General features: G+C 58.3%; 3 protein-coding genes across 3 annotated transcripts; 1 reads left to right on the top strand and 2 right to left on the bottom strand.

Annotated features, from left to right (window-relative positions):
• Nucleotides 1-4325: 4325 nt before the first annotated feature.
• HRG_11623 (proteasome subunit domain-containing protein) lies at nucleotides 4326-5170 on the bottom strand (the record flags this gene model as incomplete). The annotated part of the gene is made up of 3 exons (XM_044870093.1): nucleotides 4326-4490; nucleotides 4545-5013; nucleotides 5067-5170. 3 exons carry the CDS (start codon nucleotides 5168-5170, stop codon nucleotides 4326-4328), a joined length of 738 nt encoding a protein of 245 aa, XP_044714990.1.
• Nucleotides 5171-5571: 401 nt separating this feature from the next.
• HRG_11622 (phosphatidylinositol 3- and 4-kinase domain-containing protein) lies at nucleotides 5572-11541 on the top strand (the record flags this gene model as incomplete). Its single annotated transcript, XM_044870092.1, has 6 exons — nucleotides 5572-5760; nucleotides 5818-7425; nucleotides 7479-9149; nucleotides 9198-9794; nucleotides 9840-10007; nucleotides 10060-11541. The coding sequence occupies 6 exons, from the start codon at nucleotides 5572-5574 to the stop codon at nucleotides 11539-11541; spliced, it is 5715 nt and encodes a 1904-aa protein (XP_044714989.1).
• Nucleotides 11542-11842: 301 nt separating this feature from the next.
• On the bottom strand, nucleotides 11843-13824 carry HRG_11621 (cation efflux family domain-containing protein; the record flags this gene model as incomplete). The annotated part of the gene is made up of 5 exons (XM_044870091.1): nucleotides 11843-12246; nucleotides 12310-12368; nucleotides 12436-12648; nucleotides 12729-13394; nucleotides 13445-13824. The coding sequence occupies 5 exons, from the start codon at nucleotides 13822-13824 to the stop codon at nucleotides 11843-11845; spliced, it is 1722 nt and encodes a 573-aa protein (XP_044714988.1).
• Nucleotides 13825-14942: the final 1118 nt, after the last annotated feature.

Genomic DNA, 14942 nt, shown 5'->3' with positions numbered 1-14942 from the left:
GTAGTAGGTACTACTAGGTAGTGCCACTCTGAATGCATGGAAAAGGTCAACAGCGGATGCCAATGCCTCTTCTGTCAGTACCATCTGGGTAGGTAAGTAGGTACCTGGCGTGCTCACAAGCTCTAAGCCCAACTGACCCAGTGCCGCGCACATAAACCAGTAAACCAGCAGCGAGTACACGTATTGTACGCACCAAGTACCTACTTACCAGCCCCTGTCAGCCAAAAGGAAAGTCGATGCAAAATGTCCGTGGCGGCCCGGCACACCCACTGCCTGCCTGCTCCCACCCCCATGTGGCTTGGACAACTGCAAACGCCATTGCCAGCCTTGACAGCCTTGGAATCGGCCTTTGCCCCCCCCCGAGCCCGTGGACAGCACGATTCGATGTGCTCCTCGCCCAAGCATGAGGGACATCGAATGCCCGGAATCCTACCTAGGGGACGCTCCAGGCCCGTTCCGAAGATCATTCCCGTTTCGCGCCTCCTCTAGCCCGCTAGCAGAAGCTGGCCAAGCTCACTAACCGGGGAGCTATTTGCGCGCAGCCGCCGGGGCTGCGGCTCGTAATCGCTGCGGGCGGCAGAGGTCAGATATAGGGCATGTTTGTGTGGTCCGCGCCTCACCCAGGCACCGATGCTCGGGCCCGACGCCCTTTTTGCCACCCGCGCTTCCGCCCACTCTGATTGGGCACCAAGGGCGGGGCCTTGGAGCCGTTTGGGCGTGTGGTGTTTCAACTCGGTCTGGACGTATTGCTCGGTAGCATGCCGACGATCATCGGTACGCGGTAGTTACGCACCTGGCACATGATGAAGCGCACAGGGCGCAACGCCGCAAAGGACAAGCAGTGCCAAGGCGAAATGAGATGGCTTATGTAAGCAGCCGCGCTGATCAGCCGCGACCACGACTTGGGATGGAAATCTGGATTTGCCATGTGGCACAGACATGGTCGTCTTGCCGTGAGATTGCTTGAGACCTGAGAGGAGCAGAACCTCGACGACATCGCCGCGTACCCTCTAGTTCCCTCTTGCTCGTTGCAGTTGGGTACCCAGCATCCGCTGTTTGCATCTGCTGCTTGTGCAGGCACAGTACGTAGCCGCACCGAGTGCCTAGGCCATGGACAAGACATTCCAGATCTCGAGAGAATTGCCTGCATCGGCACGGCATTTATGCAATGCTCCACGGTATTTGCGGGTTCCCCACGAATCGAGCACCACCTACATACCTGCCTACGTAGTATGTTTGGGCACGGCTTGCAGGGTCATGGCTCAGGTTCCGCGACTGCAAGCTCTCCCTGCATCACCGCCCAAGGAACCAGCCATTCTACCTGGACTGGAGGGATGAAGTAGAGGTACAGTTACCCAGCTCATGAGGTGGGTACCTAGTACCAGCCTGTACCCAGTGCCAGCCTACCGTACCTAACGTAGGTAGGTACCTAGGTAGGTAGGTACTAACTTTACGAACTATGCGGACTACCTAGGCAACTAGGCAGGTAGCACCTTACCACCTCTGCTTCGGAGATAAAAAGTAGCTCCATGTCTCGGGAGTACCTGGCCTTGCTGCATCGGAAACCACAGGACCCGAGCGACATTGACTCTGTTCTGGACGTATCCGTAGTCCCGCTCAGGACTTGGGCTTCCTCGTGGCTTACTGTACCAGCCGAGCTCTTCGTACATTCTCCCCACGTTGTCGGCGTTATGACAATCTGAGGTGAGATGGACAAGCATCGCAGGCCCTGATGTTCTGGGCCCAGCACTGCAGAGTACTGATCATTGGGCCTTCCCGGGGTGAGTTTGGCATTTCTACCATGTACAGTACTTGCTGTTCGAGCGGTTTCCGGGGACAAACCACTCGGAACACTTCCTACAACCAGCGGCCGGTGCAACAGCTGAACAGCTTAGCTATTCGCACCCCGTCTTGGGCGTGGACTCTTTTGCTCTTCTCGATGGAACCCGTTTCGCCAAATTGGCATGTCCACAATGCGTCGTGGGCGCTGATCGTCCAGTGAATGAAGTGAGAGGCGCCAAGGATCCCGCTACCCCACTGGCGGGATGACGTCGTGGTCATGGAGAAAAGCGTCGAAGGCGGTTTTTGACAAATGCATCCTGATTTTTCCCAAGGTTCCATGCCTGCACGCCCGGGCCATGTCGTCATTGTCGAACAGCTTGAGACGTCAGCCCCCTGCGCTACCCCCCGGCGCTGTGGCTTGTGAACGGCCCCCAACCATGCACCACACCACCTTTGTCACCCTTCACAAGCCAATCTTCTCCTTGCATACATGTATACATGCCGGCAAAGTCATCTGCCTTGGCAGCGATGACGCAGCTCACCTGTACACCTGCTACACGCAGCCTCGTTTCTCGGGGGAGCCACTAGCCCAGGCCGAGTGATGATGCTGCTCGACTCGCACTCCCAATCTCTCTCGCATCAGGGACGCATGCACGGGTGCTGGAAAGCCCAAATGCCACGGCCGAGGTATGTCTCGAGAAGGGATCGAGGGATGATGGACGATGGATGATGGATGCAGCCACGCAAGGCCGAGTGGCACGGGAAAGACACCCGACGAGAACCGCGACAATCATCGTGGCTGGCGAGGTGCGTGCACGCATAATGCACATGGCAAATTCATGTCTTTGTTTTGCCCATGTCGAGGGCTCGCGTCGAGGCGAGTCGAACGAAGCATGCAATGCTCACCCTGGAGCATTCCACTCAACCATCTATCACCTGGGCCTAGCACACCTTGAACGTGTTGCTTGCGTTTCTTTGAATGTTGCTCCACTCTGTTCATGTAAGAAACAATTGACCCATCATCGCCTTTGAGCCGGGAAAACGTGCTGGCCGTGTGCGAAACACCAGGACTACCCGGATAAAACACTCGTCACCTTTGAGCAGGGGAAACGCGCACAACTAGTTCCATTCTCCCCGATCGCCCGCCGCGGTACAGAATCCGCCGATATACATACCGCATGAGGACACAGCCACGACGTGGATTGGCCGGCGCGCCCTCGGATCACTTCCCTTTTGGTAGGATGCTGCGGGCAGTCGGGCACGACAGACAGGTTGCCGCCGCTTTGAGTCTCTGGGCCCGACGAGCAGAGTGCCCGCCACTACCCTATGCTCCGTGGCAAATGCTCCGTATCCATGCGACATGCAAATGGTCTGGGTGGACGGCTCGCACCGAGGCCTGGATCCATCGGTGATATCAAACACAACTCTCCCTGCCGTGGATCGTGTGCACGCCAGCTCCACTCTGTGAGGACAGCACAACACAGCCGCCTATGCTGCCAATGTCCCTGCCATCCGCCTAGGCATGGCCCTGAGAGGTTGGCTAGACTTCGTGGCTGGGTGTTTTTCTCGTCAAGGGCCTGGCCAGCAGTCTAAAGAAACCCATCTGCCCCGTGTGTTCCGCACAGAGAGCATGTCTGGGGCTCTGGGCCAACGGCCCGCCGCCTGGAAAGTCTCAACCGTTTCTCAAGCATGTGCGATAGTTTGTCGCCACCGCTAGGGACTGCAGTCGAGCCCTTTCACCCGAAATATGCAACCAGGGAAGGCTATGTTGCCATGGCGCTTGCTACTGCAAGGCAGGGGACTTATGTGGAAGGCCTTTGTCAGATTTTGCTCGGCAGGGGGGTGCAAGAATAGACGGGGATGGACGTATGATACCGATAGCCTAGCAGCCCCAGGGCCAGACGGATCGTCACGCTGCTTCCCCGGTATATCAGGAAGCACGACCTGGCTATTCGCCGCTGAAATGATACGTCGTCTTTCTTTGCCGTCAGGCCACCGCTGCCGCTCACCAGGCACCCGTTTTGAGTGCTCGCCGCCGGTGGTCTCGTCGCCGTGTAGCCACCACCATTGGACTGGGGCGAGAAGAGGGAAAACAAGCCGAAGTGTGAATGTCAACTTGATCCATAACGAGGCCAGAGTCAAGCCTGAGCCCCAAGCGGCACAACCGTCTCTTCGCCAGAACCGGCCCCATCAACGGGCCGGACAACTCGGCGCACAAGCCGCTTTTCAATCTTCAGAGGAGGGAGCAGCAGAGTGCCAGGGCGCCAGAGTTGGATCACCCCCCAGTGGACAAGACCTGCTGCTCGTGGTCAAGCTTCAACGGTGGACCCCGGCTTCCCTGCTTCTACGTATTTCAAGGCAACCGTTTTCCGCATGTCTGATTTCACATGTAACCGCTCAGAGTATGCTACGCTATCAGTCGTGGTATGCTCATGGTGAGCTGTTGACGCCGAGTAGGCTAGACGGACACGAAGTTTTATCAAGGACCGTTCTCCAAGGCAATTATCATACACGCAAGCTACCTCACAAAAGCCGCCTCCCGCTCAGTCCTTCTTCATCTGCAAGACAGTCTCCTCGATTCCGTTCTTGGTGATGATCATCATCTGCAGGGCGTCGCCGACTTCAATATGCCTCTCCGCGGCACCGTCAAACGCATCCTTGACAAGCGTCTCCACTGTTGACCGCGACAGCGGGTGGCGTTCTCGCTCCTGCAGGTCGTGGCCTGTCCCGCTCCCTGGAATGTACTGGTTCTTGAAATTGACCTGGTTGTCCAGGAACGGCATGATCAAGCTGGCTGCCGCGCCCCCTGCGCGGCATTGCTCACGCTCGTAGCTGCCGACCGGGTCGTACGAGTAGACGGCTCCCTTGCCATCTTCGTCGAGCCCGCCCAGCATCGCGGTGACGTAGTAGGGAAAAAAGCGCTTCTGGTAGAGGATCGTGGACAGACGCTTAGCGCAGGCATTCAGCGTCATGGGCTTGCCGTGGCGATATCGGTAGATTTTGCAGACGGTGTCCAGCTGGTCACGCAGGGCTGCGCCGTCGGCAGCGAAGCCGCACACCGACAGGACTATCGTGGCATCCTCTTGGGAGGACGTGGAACCGCCGACTTTGAACACCTTGGGAGCCATGCGAGAGTTGATGCTGTATCCGCTCGTGTGGCGCGTGTCACCGGCCATGATGGCAAAGTCGGCGCCTGCGATGCCGAGCGTGGAGCCGCCGTTGTCGGTGTAGCTGAGGGCGTGTGAGCTCGGCCACGGCAGAGAGATTTTCCTTGGGATACTTACGGGTTGAAGCGGTGCTCTCTCGGCTCGCCGTTGGCCTTGAGAGCATCGGAAAAGGAGTAGCCGGGACCTTCCGTAGCCGGGTTCTGGCTGAACATGGCGGCCATCTTGGCGATTGGGTAAAGCTGCGTGGGATGCTGCGCAAGATGGCTACCGAGATTGATAGCTCCGGTGATGCGTGGGTACGGAAGCGAGACGGACGAGCGATTTATGGATTGTCTCGAGGCGGTTGAAGTCGTCGCGTCAGGTCTGGAGCCTTGTCCAGTAACAGTAGCTCTGTGCCACGTCCAGGGTAGATCGAATGACTAAGCTAGCGCTGCAGCCAAGGGGCTCGGCCAATCGGAGTGTTCGATACCTGGCTTCTGGCAAGCTCACCTCATCAACACGAGAACTCCCGTCTCTCAAAGGGGGCCAAGCAGCATAGCATCGTCTCGAGCGTCTCCTCGAGCTCCTGCGTCTGTCCTCTGTCTATGCGCTCCTTTTGACGATCCTAGAGAAACAGGAAATCATGCGTGACGTCCGCGCCAAGGCGCTCGAGAAGATAGCTTCGCTGTCCGCGGCCAGCTCGACCACCGCGCTCGACCGCTCCGATCTCGACAAGCTCTGCAGGGCATGCCACGCCGGAGCCCGGGGCAGGGACATTGCTCATGGAGGTCCCGGCGCGAAGCAGGCGGGCTCGCTGGGCCGAGTCCCCATGGTTAGTGACCCCTCCCCGTCGACGGCGAACCTGTGAGCAGATGTTGATTTCGGCCAGTCTATTCGCGAGTTCGAGGTTCTCCTGGCCTTGTGCAAGTCGGCGCCAAGCATCCAGTCTAGCCAGAGCGCTCAGAGGCTTTCCTATCAGCTTATCCCCTACATGCTCGAGGCTCATTCTCAAGCCTTTGTCCCGTCGCCCTTCTTTCGTAGGATCGAGCCCTCTCCGACCGAATCACTCGCCTTCCACGTCGCCGGAGCCTTGTTGGCCCTCGGGCTCAACTTCGGGGATCTCAAAGACACAGTTGCGGACGGCATTTGGGCTTTCACCATCTCATGCGGCAAGGTTATCGAGACCGTCGTCTCGCAGGTTGGCGACCCCGAAAACCCAACCATGGAAGATGCTGTTCGCACGGCAACGATTGCTCTCGCTCTGCTTGGATTCTTAGATGCGGCCTCTGCACAGGCCGACTTCTGGAAAGCTGGCAGCCGGCTTGGGATGATTCAGAAGCTCAAGCAGCTCCTTTCGGAGCCGTTCCTCGTTGCGCTCGAGACCTCTCTGTCCACCATTCGAAACTCCCATAGCCAGGACCGAGAGACAAAGGAATGGAAGCGACTTCTGCGCCATTACGCATCGTCTGGACGGCCACTCGGGGCCATGCTCCTCCAGCGTAGCTTCATGTGGCTGGTGCTCTCCAGCGCGGCCTTGATGGTTGCGGATGGACCGACCCTCCGCGCGAACCATGTGTTAGACCTGCTCATGTCCGAAGGCGGGCACGGCCAGTCAGAACCGGACCGTTTCCTCGACAGTGACCTGAAAGCCATCGAGACATATACTGGCCTCGCGGTCGAGAAGATGGACTACATTGAGGCTGACGCCGACTTTGTTCGGCTCGGATCGCCGAACCAGCAGAAATTGGCTTATGCCGTCAAGTCTGCGGCCATGATTACGTTTCTGAATTGTTCATTGCTTAATGACCAGATTGCCGAGGTAGACGTCCTCATGGGCTGGCTGCAAGAGACGCTCGAGGATCCGACGCAGATGGCGGACAATGCTCTGGCATCAGTTGTCTTACGATGCCTCGCTCTGATATGTCGCATTGCCCCAGCCGTTTCTTCGACAGTCATCCGCGTTCTCCCCAGGTTTCTTGTCCAATCGGCGCCTCGTGGTGACACCGTCGGCGTGGCATCGAGGAGTCTGGCCTTTGTTCTCAAGACGCTCTCCGAAGACGCTGTCATCAGCACCCTCTACACGCTCGGCAACGTGCTCAGCCCTGTATCGGACGGCATAGCCGCCAACGGCCAGGCTAACGGCACTGCCGCGGGCGAAGCCATACCTCCTGTTTACGCCGGCCGGCATTCCACAGGGAGCTCCATCTCACTGCAGATGAATGGCGAGGAGGAGACTGCGATTGTATATGGAAATGTGGTGCAGGCCATCTGCGGCATTGCAACAGCGTGCCAAGACGAGAAGATTACGGCTTTGGCGCAGTCCATGCTCCTGCAAAAGGTCGACAAGGTCAACGCCGACGTGGATGCCCACGTTATCTCTGGCGCCGCAACTTTGGCCCTGATGGGCGGGCAGCTTGAGTTCCGCGCTTTGCTCAAGATGTACAGCAGGATATGCCACATTGGAATCGTCGAGAACAAGGAGTTTTTGCTGGCGGCCGTGAGTACCCGGCGCCGGGCGGGAATCCATACGTCTGCTTACACGCTGTGCAGGTTATGAAAGCCAGGACGCATGTGTCGGCCAACTTGAGACGCGACTCTCCGCTGTTTGACATCTACTGGGAGCACTTGCTGGATAGCATCATTTCTCTTGGCGACGTGGAATCGTCCAGCCATACCCGAGAGTCAGATGTCAAACTCGTCGCTCAAGAGATTGGAGAGCTCTTGCGCCCTCTGGCTGTGTTCATGGCCAGCAACGACCTTGCGTCCGGACCCATCGAAGACGACGAGGCCCGCTCTCTTCTCCGTGATGCTTGGTTCAACATTGTCGTACATGGCCTCACGACCGGTACGGACCGCGGCAAGAAGTACTGGAACGAGCTCCGCACCATTGCAGTTCACTCACCGCCCTTGATCACCGGTGAGCGAAGCGAGCAAGTCGAAAGCGACATCGAACTCAATACCGTGTTGCGGCGAGGCAACACCAATGAGCGGGAGGCCACGCAGAAGAAGCTTCTCAGCGAACTCATACCGACCAAGGCGGCTGATATTAAGAGTTTGAGCTACCGAAAGGTCATCTTCCTTCAAGCGGCGTATCTCGTCGAGAGCCTTCGCGCGGACTCGGGAGACTGCACCAAGGTCTTGTCGTATTTCCTGGAGCCCAGCATGCGAAAAGGCGAAGTCAGCGGCACCATGGAAGGCATCGCTTCCGCCGTTGTGGATAGGTATCTCAAGAAGACGCTGGGTGGCGCCGACCCCCCCTTCTCGGCGCAGTATGCGGCTACTCAGCTTGCCGCCATCTTTTGCAAGTGCTGCCATCGGATCGAGCGTGTGCAGCAGGCCGCGTTGCAATGCGCCGACCGAATCATCCGGGATGTGCCCTCGGTCTTGTGCTACAGGTCGTCCCTCTTTGCGCTGCTGGAGCTCCTTTCCCTCATGTGGTCCAGCTGCCTCGAAGCCGAAACCGATCTGTACACGCCGAGGTCGACATTCTCTTCTGAGCTTGGCAAAGTCACAGTAGAGCTTTCGGATGACTTTGACTATCGACGCTGGACGCTGGACATACTAAATCGAAAGGCAAAGATTTGGGTAAGCGCCGCCATCGGCCTTGCACCCCTGGACATCAAAGGCCTGCTGCAGACGTACCTATCCGAGTTTGACGACGAAGGCGCGTACGGCCATATCTCACTGGGAAGATCATTCGCACTCGGGCTTGGGTCCATCATCCCATCAACCGATACCAGACTGCAGTCTCTGGGTAGGGTCGGGGATTGCGACATCAACACAGCATCGGACCTGATTGCGCAATACACGACGCGTCAGGAGTACCGCTACGGAGAGACACTGCCTGATACCGGCAACGAGCTAATAGCTCTCGCCAACCTGAAGCTCAGGCCGACGTTGTCACAGTCGTCGGTGACGGACAGCGCCAATGCCTCCACTGCGCTGGCTCACGTTGAGGCTAGGATCCTCAGCAAGAAAGCTCCGTCCTTGAACGAAGTGCGAGATATCCTGCGGAGAGCCGCGGCCTTGCTTTGCCGCAGCTCGAGAGACGAGTCTGCTGTCGCTCGTTATCTCGTCAGCATACCCTTTTCTCTCTTCACCAAGCAGTCCATCAAGCTTGGCGTCTCCCTTTGGCTGGGCGTCATGAACGAAAACCCGAGGCTGGAGCCCAAGCTGTTGAGCAGCATCGCACAGCAGTGGGAGTTTACGATTACTCGAAAAGTCGGCTTGTTTGATCCGACGCTGACGCACCCGGATCCCTTTTTCCAGAGGGAAGAGTTTGCGCCGAGCGAGCTCGAGACGTTAGCCAAGAAAAGACAGTCGATCCATGATATGCTTTCTCCGCACACGCGCCTTTTGCAGTTCTTTAGCAGCCACTTGAACGCAACGCGACTGGGCAGTGGCGACACCCAGAGAGTCTTCCTTCGCATGCTGGATCTCACAATGAATGCTATCAAAGATTCCACCTCCCACCCTATGGCGAGGGAGCTGCACTTCCAGACCGTCTTGTTCGGCTTGAAAGTGCTACGTACTAGCACCACTATTGGGGCAACTGCTCAATGGAGACTCAAGGAGAAGATCCTGTCGGCAGGCCTCAGCTGGTTCAGGAATTCGCCCGGATGGTCGTATGGCAGCAACGTCCTGCAACTGAAAACCGAGGTCCGCCTGATTTCGGACGTCCTCGCTGCCCTTAAGGTCGTGTCTTTCATCGGGGCCCACACCATTGGCAACGTCAAGTCTCTGCAGGCAAAGGAGCAGCTGCTCCAGCTCCTGCTCGAGAACGAACAGGCGCGACTGAACGTATGGATCAGTCCGTTGAACCAGCATAGCAGCCACTTCTCACTCCTCAACGCATCAAAGGCGACTGTGGAGACCTCCCTGCTGTCTCTGACTGGTACTGCATGGGAACAGGACCCTTGCATTGCTATCGAGCTGGCGACAAGATTCCACTTTCCTCGCCTCCACCGGGAGATTAGACAGCTGCTCCTGAGCAAGCCCGAGAGGGCAGTGTCGGAGCCGGAAGCTTTGGCTCTCATGTTTGGCGGGCATCTCCCCGACGACGTCAACTTGCAGTTGAAGGTCAGTGAAAGTTGATTTGAAACTCGTCTAGCGCTAGCTGACCGTCGAGAAGCATCTCCTGTACTGGCAACCCGTGAACCCGCTCACTGCTGTGAGCATGTTCCTGCCGGCGTACAAGGACCACCCGTTCCTCATTCAATACGCGATGCGGGCGCTCGAGAGCCACTCGATCGATGTCACGTTCTTCTATGTTCCGCAGATTGTCCAGACACTTAGATATGATACCCTGGGATACGTCGAGCGCTTTATTCTCCAGACGGCACAGTTTTCCCAATTATTCGCCCACCAAATTATATGGAACATGAAGGCCAACTCGTACAAGGACGACGACGCTCAGGTGCCGGACGAGATCAAGCCAACGCTCGACAGCGTCATGGAGAAGATGGTGGACAGCTTCGCCGCCGAGGACAAGGATTTCTACGAGCGCGAGTTTGCCTTCTTCGACGAAGTAACGGGGATTTCCGGAAAGCTGAAGCCGCTCATCAGGCGCCCGAAGCCGGAGAAGAAGCAAAAGATTGAAGAGGAGCTTCGCAAGATCAAGGTCGAGGTCGGAGTCTACTTGCCCAGCAACCCCGACGGCGTCGTCATTGGCATCGACCGCAAGTCGGGCAAGCCTCTGCAGAGCCACGCCAAGGCGCCTTACATGGCGACGTTTCGCATCAGGAAGAAGAAGACGGGCGGCCCGGATGCCGGCGTCCTGCCCGAGGAGGCCAGCAAGCAGGGCCAAGACGCCAAGGACAACATGGTCGAGGCGTGGCAGTCGGCCATCTTCAAGGTGGGCGACGACTGCCGGCAGGACGTGCTGGCGCTGCAGATGATTGCGGCGTTCCGCGGCATCTTCCACAGCGTGGGGCTCGAGGTGTATGTGTTCCCGTACCGGGTGACGGCGACGGCTCCCGGGTGCGGCGTCATCGACGTGCTGCCCAACTCCATCTCACGCGACATGCTGGGCCGCGAGGCGGTCAACGGGCTGTACGACTACTTTGTGTCCAAGTACGGCAACGAGGACTCGCTGCGGTTCCAGCAGGCGCGCAACAACTTCGTCAAGTCGATGGCGGCCTACTCGGTGATTTCGTTCCTGCTGCAGTTCAAGGACCGGCACAACGGCAACATCATGGTTGACGACGCCGGCCACATCCTGCACATTGACTTTGGCTTCTGCTTCGACATTGCGCCCGGCGGCATCAAGTTTGAGCGCGCCCCCTTCAAGCTGACGAGCGAAATGGTGGCCGTCATGGGCGGCTCGACGGACCACCAGAGCTTCAAGTGGTTCGAGGAGCTCTGCGTAAAGGCCTTTCTCGCCAGCAGGCAGTACTGCGACAAGCTCAGCCAGATTGTCCTGCTCATGATGGACAGCGGCCTGCCGTGCTTCAAGCCCGAGAGCGTCAAGCACTTCCGCGAGCGCTTCGTCCTCGACAGGACCGAGCGCGAGGCGGCCGACTTTATGAAGGACCTCATCAAGAAGAGCTTCTCGAGCTACAGCACGGGCATCTACGACCAGTTTCAGCTCTTAACCAACGGCATCCCGTACTGACGAGGGCGGGCTCCCATTTTTGTTTGTACATGTCTTGTTCTACCGCCTCTGCCATCCTCTTGCGAGCCAATGCAGGGCCTGTACACTTTTACTTGCTGTGCGCGCGGTGCGCCTCTATCCTCTTGACCCAACCCAGTTTTCCAACACGGAGAATAACACCAAAGAAAAAAAAGCACGCTTGCGTTTACATGAAGCCACGCTCCCTTTTGCTGTAATGAATGTGATGCGAGATGCCAACTCCCAGATGGTTGGCCGCTGTTTAACATGTAGCGTCTCCGTCGCACCGACTCGGACGGCCAGCTCAAGACGATGACTGCTTCAGCATGTGCGTGGGCGCGTTGTAGCTCGCATAGTCGACGTGGACAAAGGCCCTGTCCACAATGGGCACGGACTCGAGGAAGTAGGTGAGAACCTCGCTCAGGTCGTGGCTGTCCTTGAGCGGCGTGATTGCCGACAGCACAATGTCCACCTCGACGAAGAGCTTGTCGCCGGCGTGGTAGGCACGCAGGTTCTGGATGCGACGGATGGCGGTGGCGAAGCGCATGGTGAGATAGAGTAGCAGGTTGCGCTCGTCGGGCTGCGCCGAGAAGCCCGTCAGGTTGCGCACGTGGTGTGCAGACGTCTGGCTCCATGTGAAGATGACGACGAGGGAGAGGACCAGACCGCCGGAAGCGTCGAGCCACCAAATCTTGCCGTAGAAGCCGACTGCAGGAGCAAGCAGCGCGTCAGCGACCGGCACCATGCACGTGGACCTGGGCTTGGACTCACTAATGGGGAAGAGGATCGACCCGATGTTGAAAATGACGTCCGTCTTGGCGTCGTCGGCCCTGCACATGCAAAGGTCAGGCATTACTGCTGCGTACGCGAGTGAGGACAGCATCGCGGGCGACTTACAACGCTCGGACGCTCGAGTTCTTGACCAGGCGGCACCATACCCAGCACGCCCCCTTGATGACAATGGTGGTGACCATGATGACGATGGCCGGGAGGCCAAGGGATATGATTTCGTGCTCGGTACCCGCCAGACGCTGTATACACTGCAACCCGACCTGGACAAAGGACGTCACCATGATGACGGAGAAAACCAAGACGCCCACAGGCTCCAAGCTGGTGAGCACGATGGTCAGCGTCGGACGGCAATGCATCAACCAGTGTGCACGCGTTGACCGAGGTCATGTTAGACTCACCGGCGGCGCCCGACAGGGTAGCGGTGCTGGTCCTTGTGGCCCGACGAGATGAGCCGAGTGGTGGTCCAGACGATGGCGGTGCTGAGGAAGTCGAGGGTGGCGTCGACAAGACTGGCCAGGACGGACATGGACGGGACGGAGATGATGACGGCGATTTTGCCGATGAGAAGAACCACATTGGCGACCAGGTTCACCCAGATGGCCAGCGTCACAATGGGGTCGTCGCTGTCCACCTCGCCGTCCTCGAGCCATGACAGGCTGGGCCTCGGACCCTTGTCTCCCGTCCGAGGCACGGGCGCCGGGGAAAAGGGCTCCTCATCGGCGTGCTGAAGCAGCGGCATGCTCTCCGAGGAGCGGAAGATGTCCTTGGGAGTTCGCTTCTGGGGCAGAGGCGGCTTGGCGCCGTTCTGGCCATTGTCCTTGGGGGCGGGAGCTATGGAGCCGTACGAGTCGGGACCTTGGCGGTCGAGAGAAGCGGTCGAGAGGGATTGAGACAGGTTGGGCTCCTCGCTGATGGTAGCGGGGACGTCAAGGGGCCGGAAGGCCGAGGCCTCGAGCTCGGCCGAATACTCATTAAGCAAGTCGTGAGGAATGGACGAGTCGAGAAGACAGTCAATGTACATGTATTGCTGGATGAGCTCGTTTGTACGTTCATAGTACTCGCGGCTTTGCGGGTCAGTGGCGGGATGGTGCTGGCGGCGAGGGCGCGGTCTCACATTGGTTTCTTCATGGCCTTGAGCTCGTCCTCGTTTTTCCAGTATCGCTCCCACCGATAGCGAGGGTTGCTCTTGCCAATCAGATTCATGCTTCGCACCTGGGGCCCCTTGAGGATTTGGCTGAGGCGCGTCTCATCGCGAAGCAGCCTCTCGATATCTTCGTCGTCATGGCGCATCCAGATGGCCGATTCATCGTCGTCGGGGACATGGCGATGGGCAGCGGGGGGCCAGGAGCCGGTGAGGCTCTGCTGGGAGCGGCTCCGGATGAGCGAAGCCAAGGCACCGGTTCTCGTGGTCAGGGGATAGTGATGATGGGCATCGTCGAGGGAGAGCAGAGACGACTTTCGGATGGGGCGGCCTCTCGGGCTCGGAGGAGCCATTGCGACGACGAGGACAGGGATGCTTGGGTGCGGGTGGACGAGAGACGAGGCTAAAGGGCATCAGTGGCCAGGTGAAGGGAGGCCGGGATGGCGATGATGGAGCTTTGTCGTTGCAAGGCTATCTCCTGGGCGGTTTCAAGCTGTGGTGGTGTGCCGAGGGTGGAGCCGGCTGGCGCAAACACACTTTGCACGGCGGCTAGAACCAAGCCGGAGGCCATTGCGCTACCGGCAGCTGCGACGATGATGTCGGAGGCCTGTGCCCCCTTGGTCTAGCGAAGACAAGAAGCCGCCGGGCGAGGCTGGGGAAGCTGTTACATTATTGGTCCATGACAAGCACGGCCGACGTCCTTGATACAGAGGCGATGGAGAGCATTGTCTGGCGATGCTGCAACTCAGGGCCCAGTGGGTATGTATGTATGATGCATCGCGTGCTGTATGCAAGTCATGCTGTGTGGGGAGAAGCTTTGTCTGTGTGCCAAGTTTAGATTAGATGATGGCTCCGATGGCGGGCTCGCATCGCGCGTTTCGGCCAATTCCTCGTTCCAGTCGTGGCCGAGACAAAGGGAGCGCTTTCGGGGGTCACGGAATGGAAGGAAGAAGAAGGAAAGAAGACGAGTCCGCAAACGCGAGCAAAGCTTAATTGCATCAGCGATCAAGGAGGCCGGGAGCAGCAGTGGAGCAGCCAAGGGATCGATGTGTCCTGCAGCTCTCGTGCAGGCCTCGCTGCAGTGGAAATTGGGCTCGTGATGGTGGTTGGAAGCAAGGCGTCCGTCCGGACATGCTCCCAGTGCAGCAGAGGTAGGTAAGGTAGGTAGGTAGGTACCTCGCTTGGTACAGTATATGCCCTACCTCCTTATGCCTAGGTACTTCAAGGTAGGTAAGGTATCTACCTACCTTAGGTATGCCTAGTTGCCTACCTTGACCTGTCGGTGCCTCGAGACCGTTCCAGTTTTCCGGTAACTGGATCTTCGACGGGCACCACCTGCCTGTACGTAGGTATTTCGCAGGCGGCAGGTACACTCAGTACTGCGCAGTACATCCCGCCTTGGCCGGCCTTTGCATGCGTCTGTTGCTGTGGCAGGTACGGAAGCCTTATCGCCCTGGCTCTCCGCGCCCTC

Source organism: Hirsutella rhossiliensis, assembly GCF_020360975.1.
Source record: "Hirsutella rhossiliensis strain HR02 chromosome Unknown scaffold00021, whole genome shotgun sequence".
Lineage (NCBI taxonomy): Eukaryota > Fungi > Ascomycota > Sordariomycetes > Hypocreales > Ophiocordycipitaceae > Hirsutella > Hirsutella rhossiliensis.
Note: the sequence above shows the minus strand (reverse complement) of the source record. Positions and strands in the feature narration are given on the sequence as shown.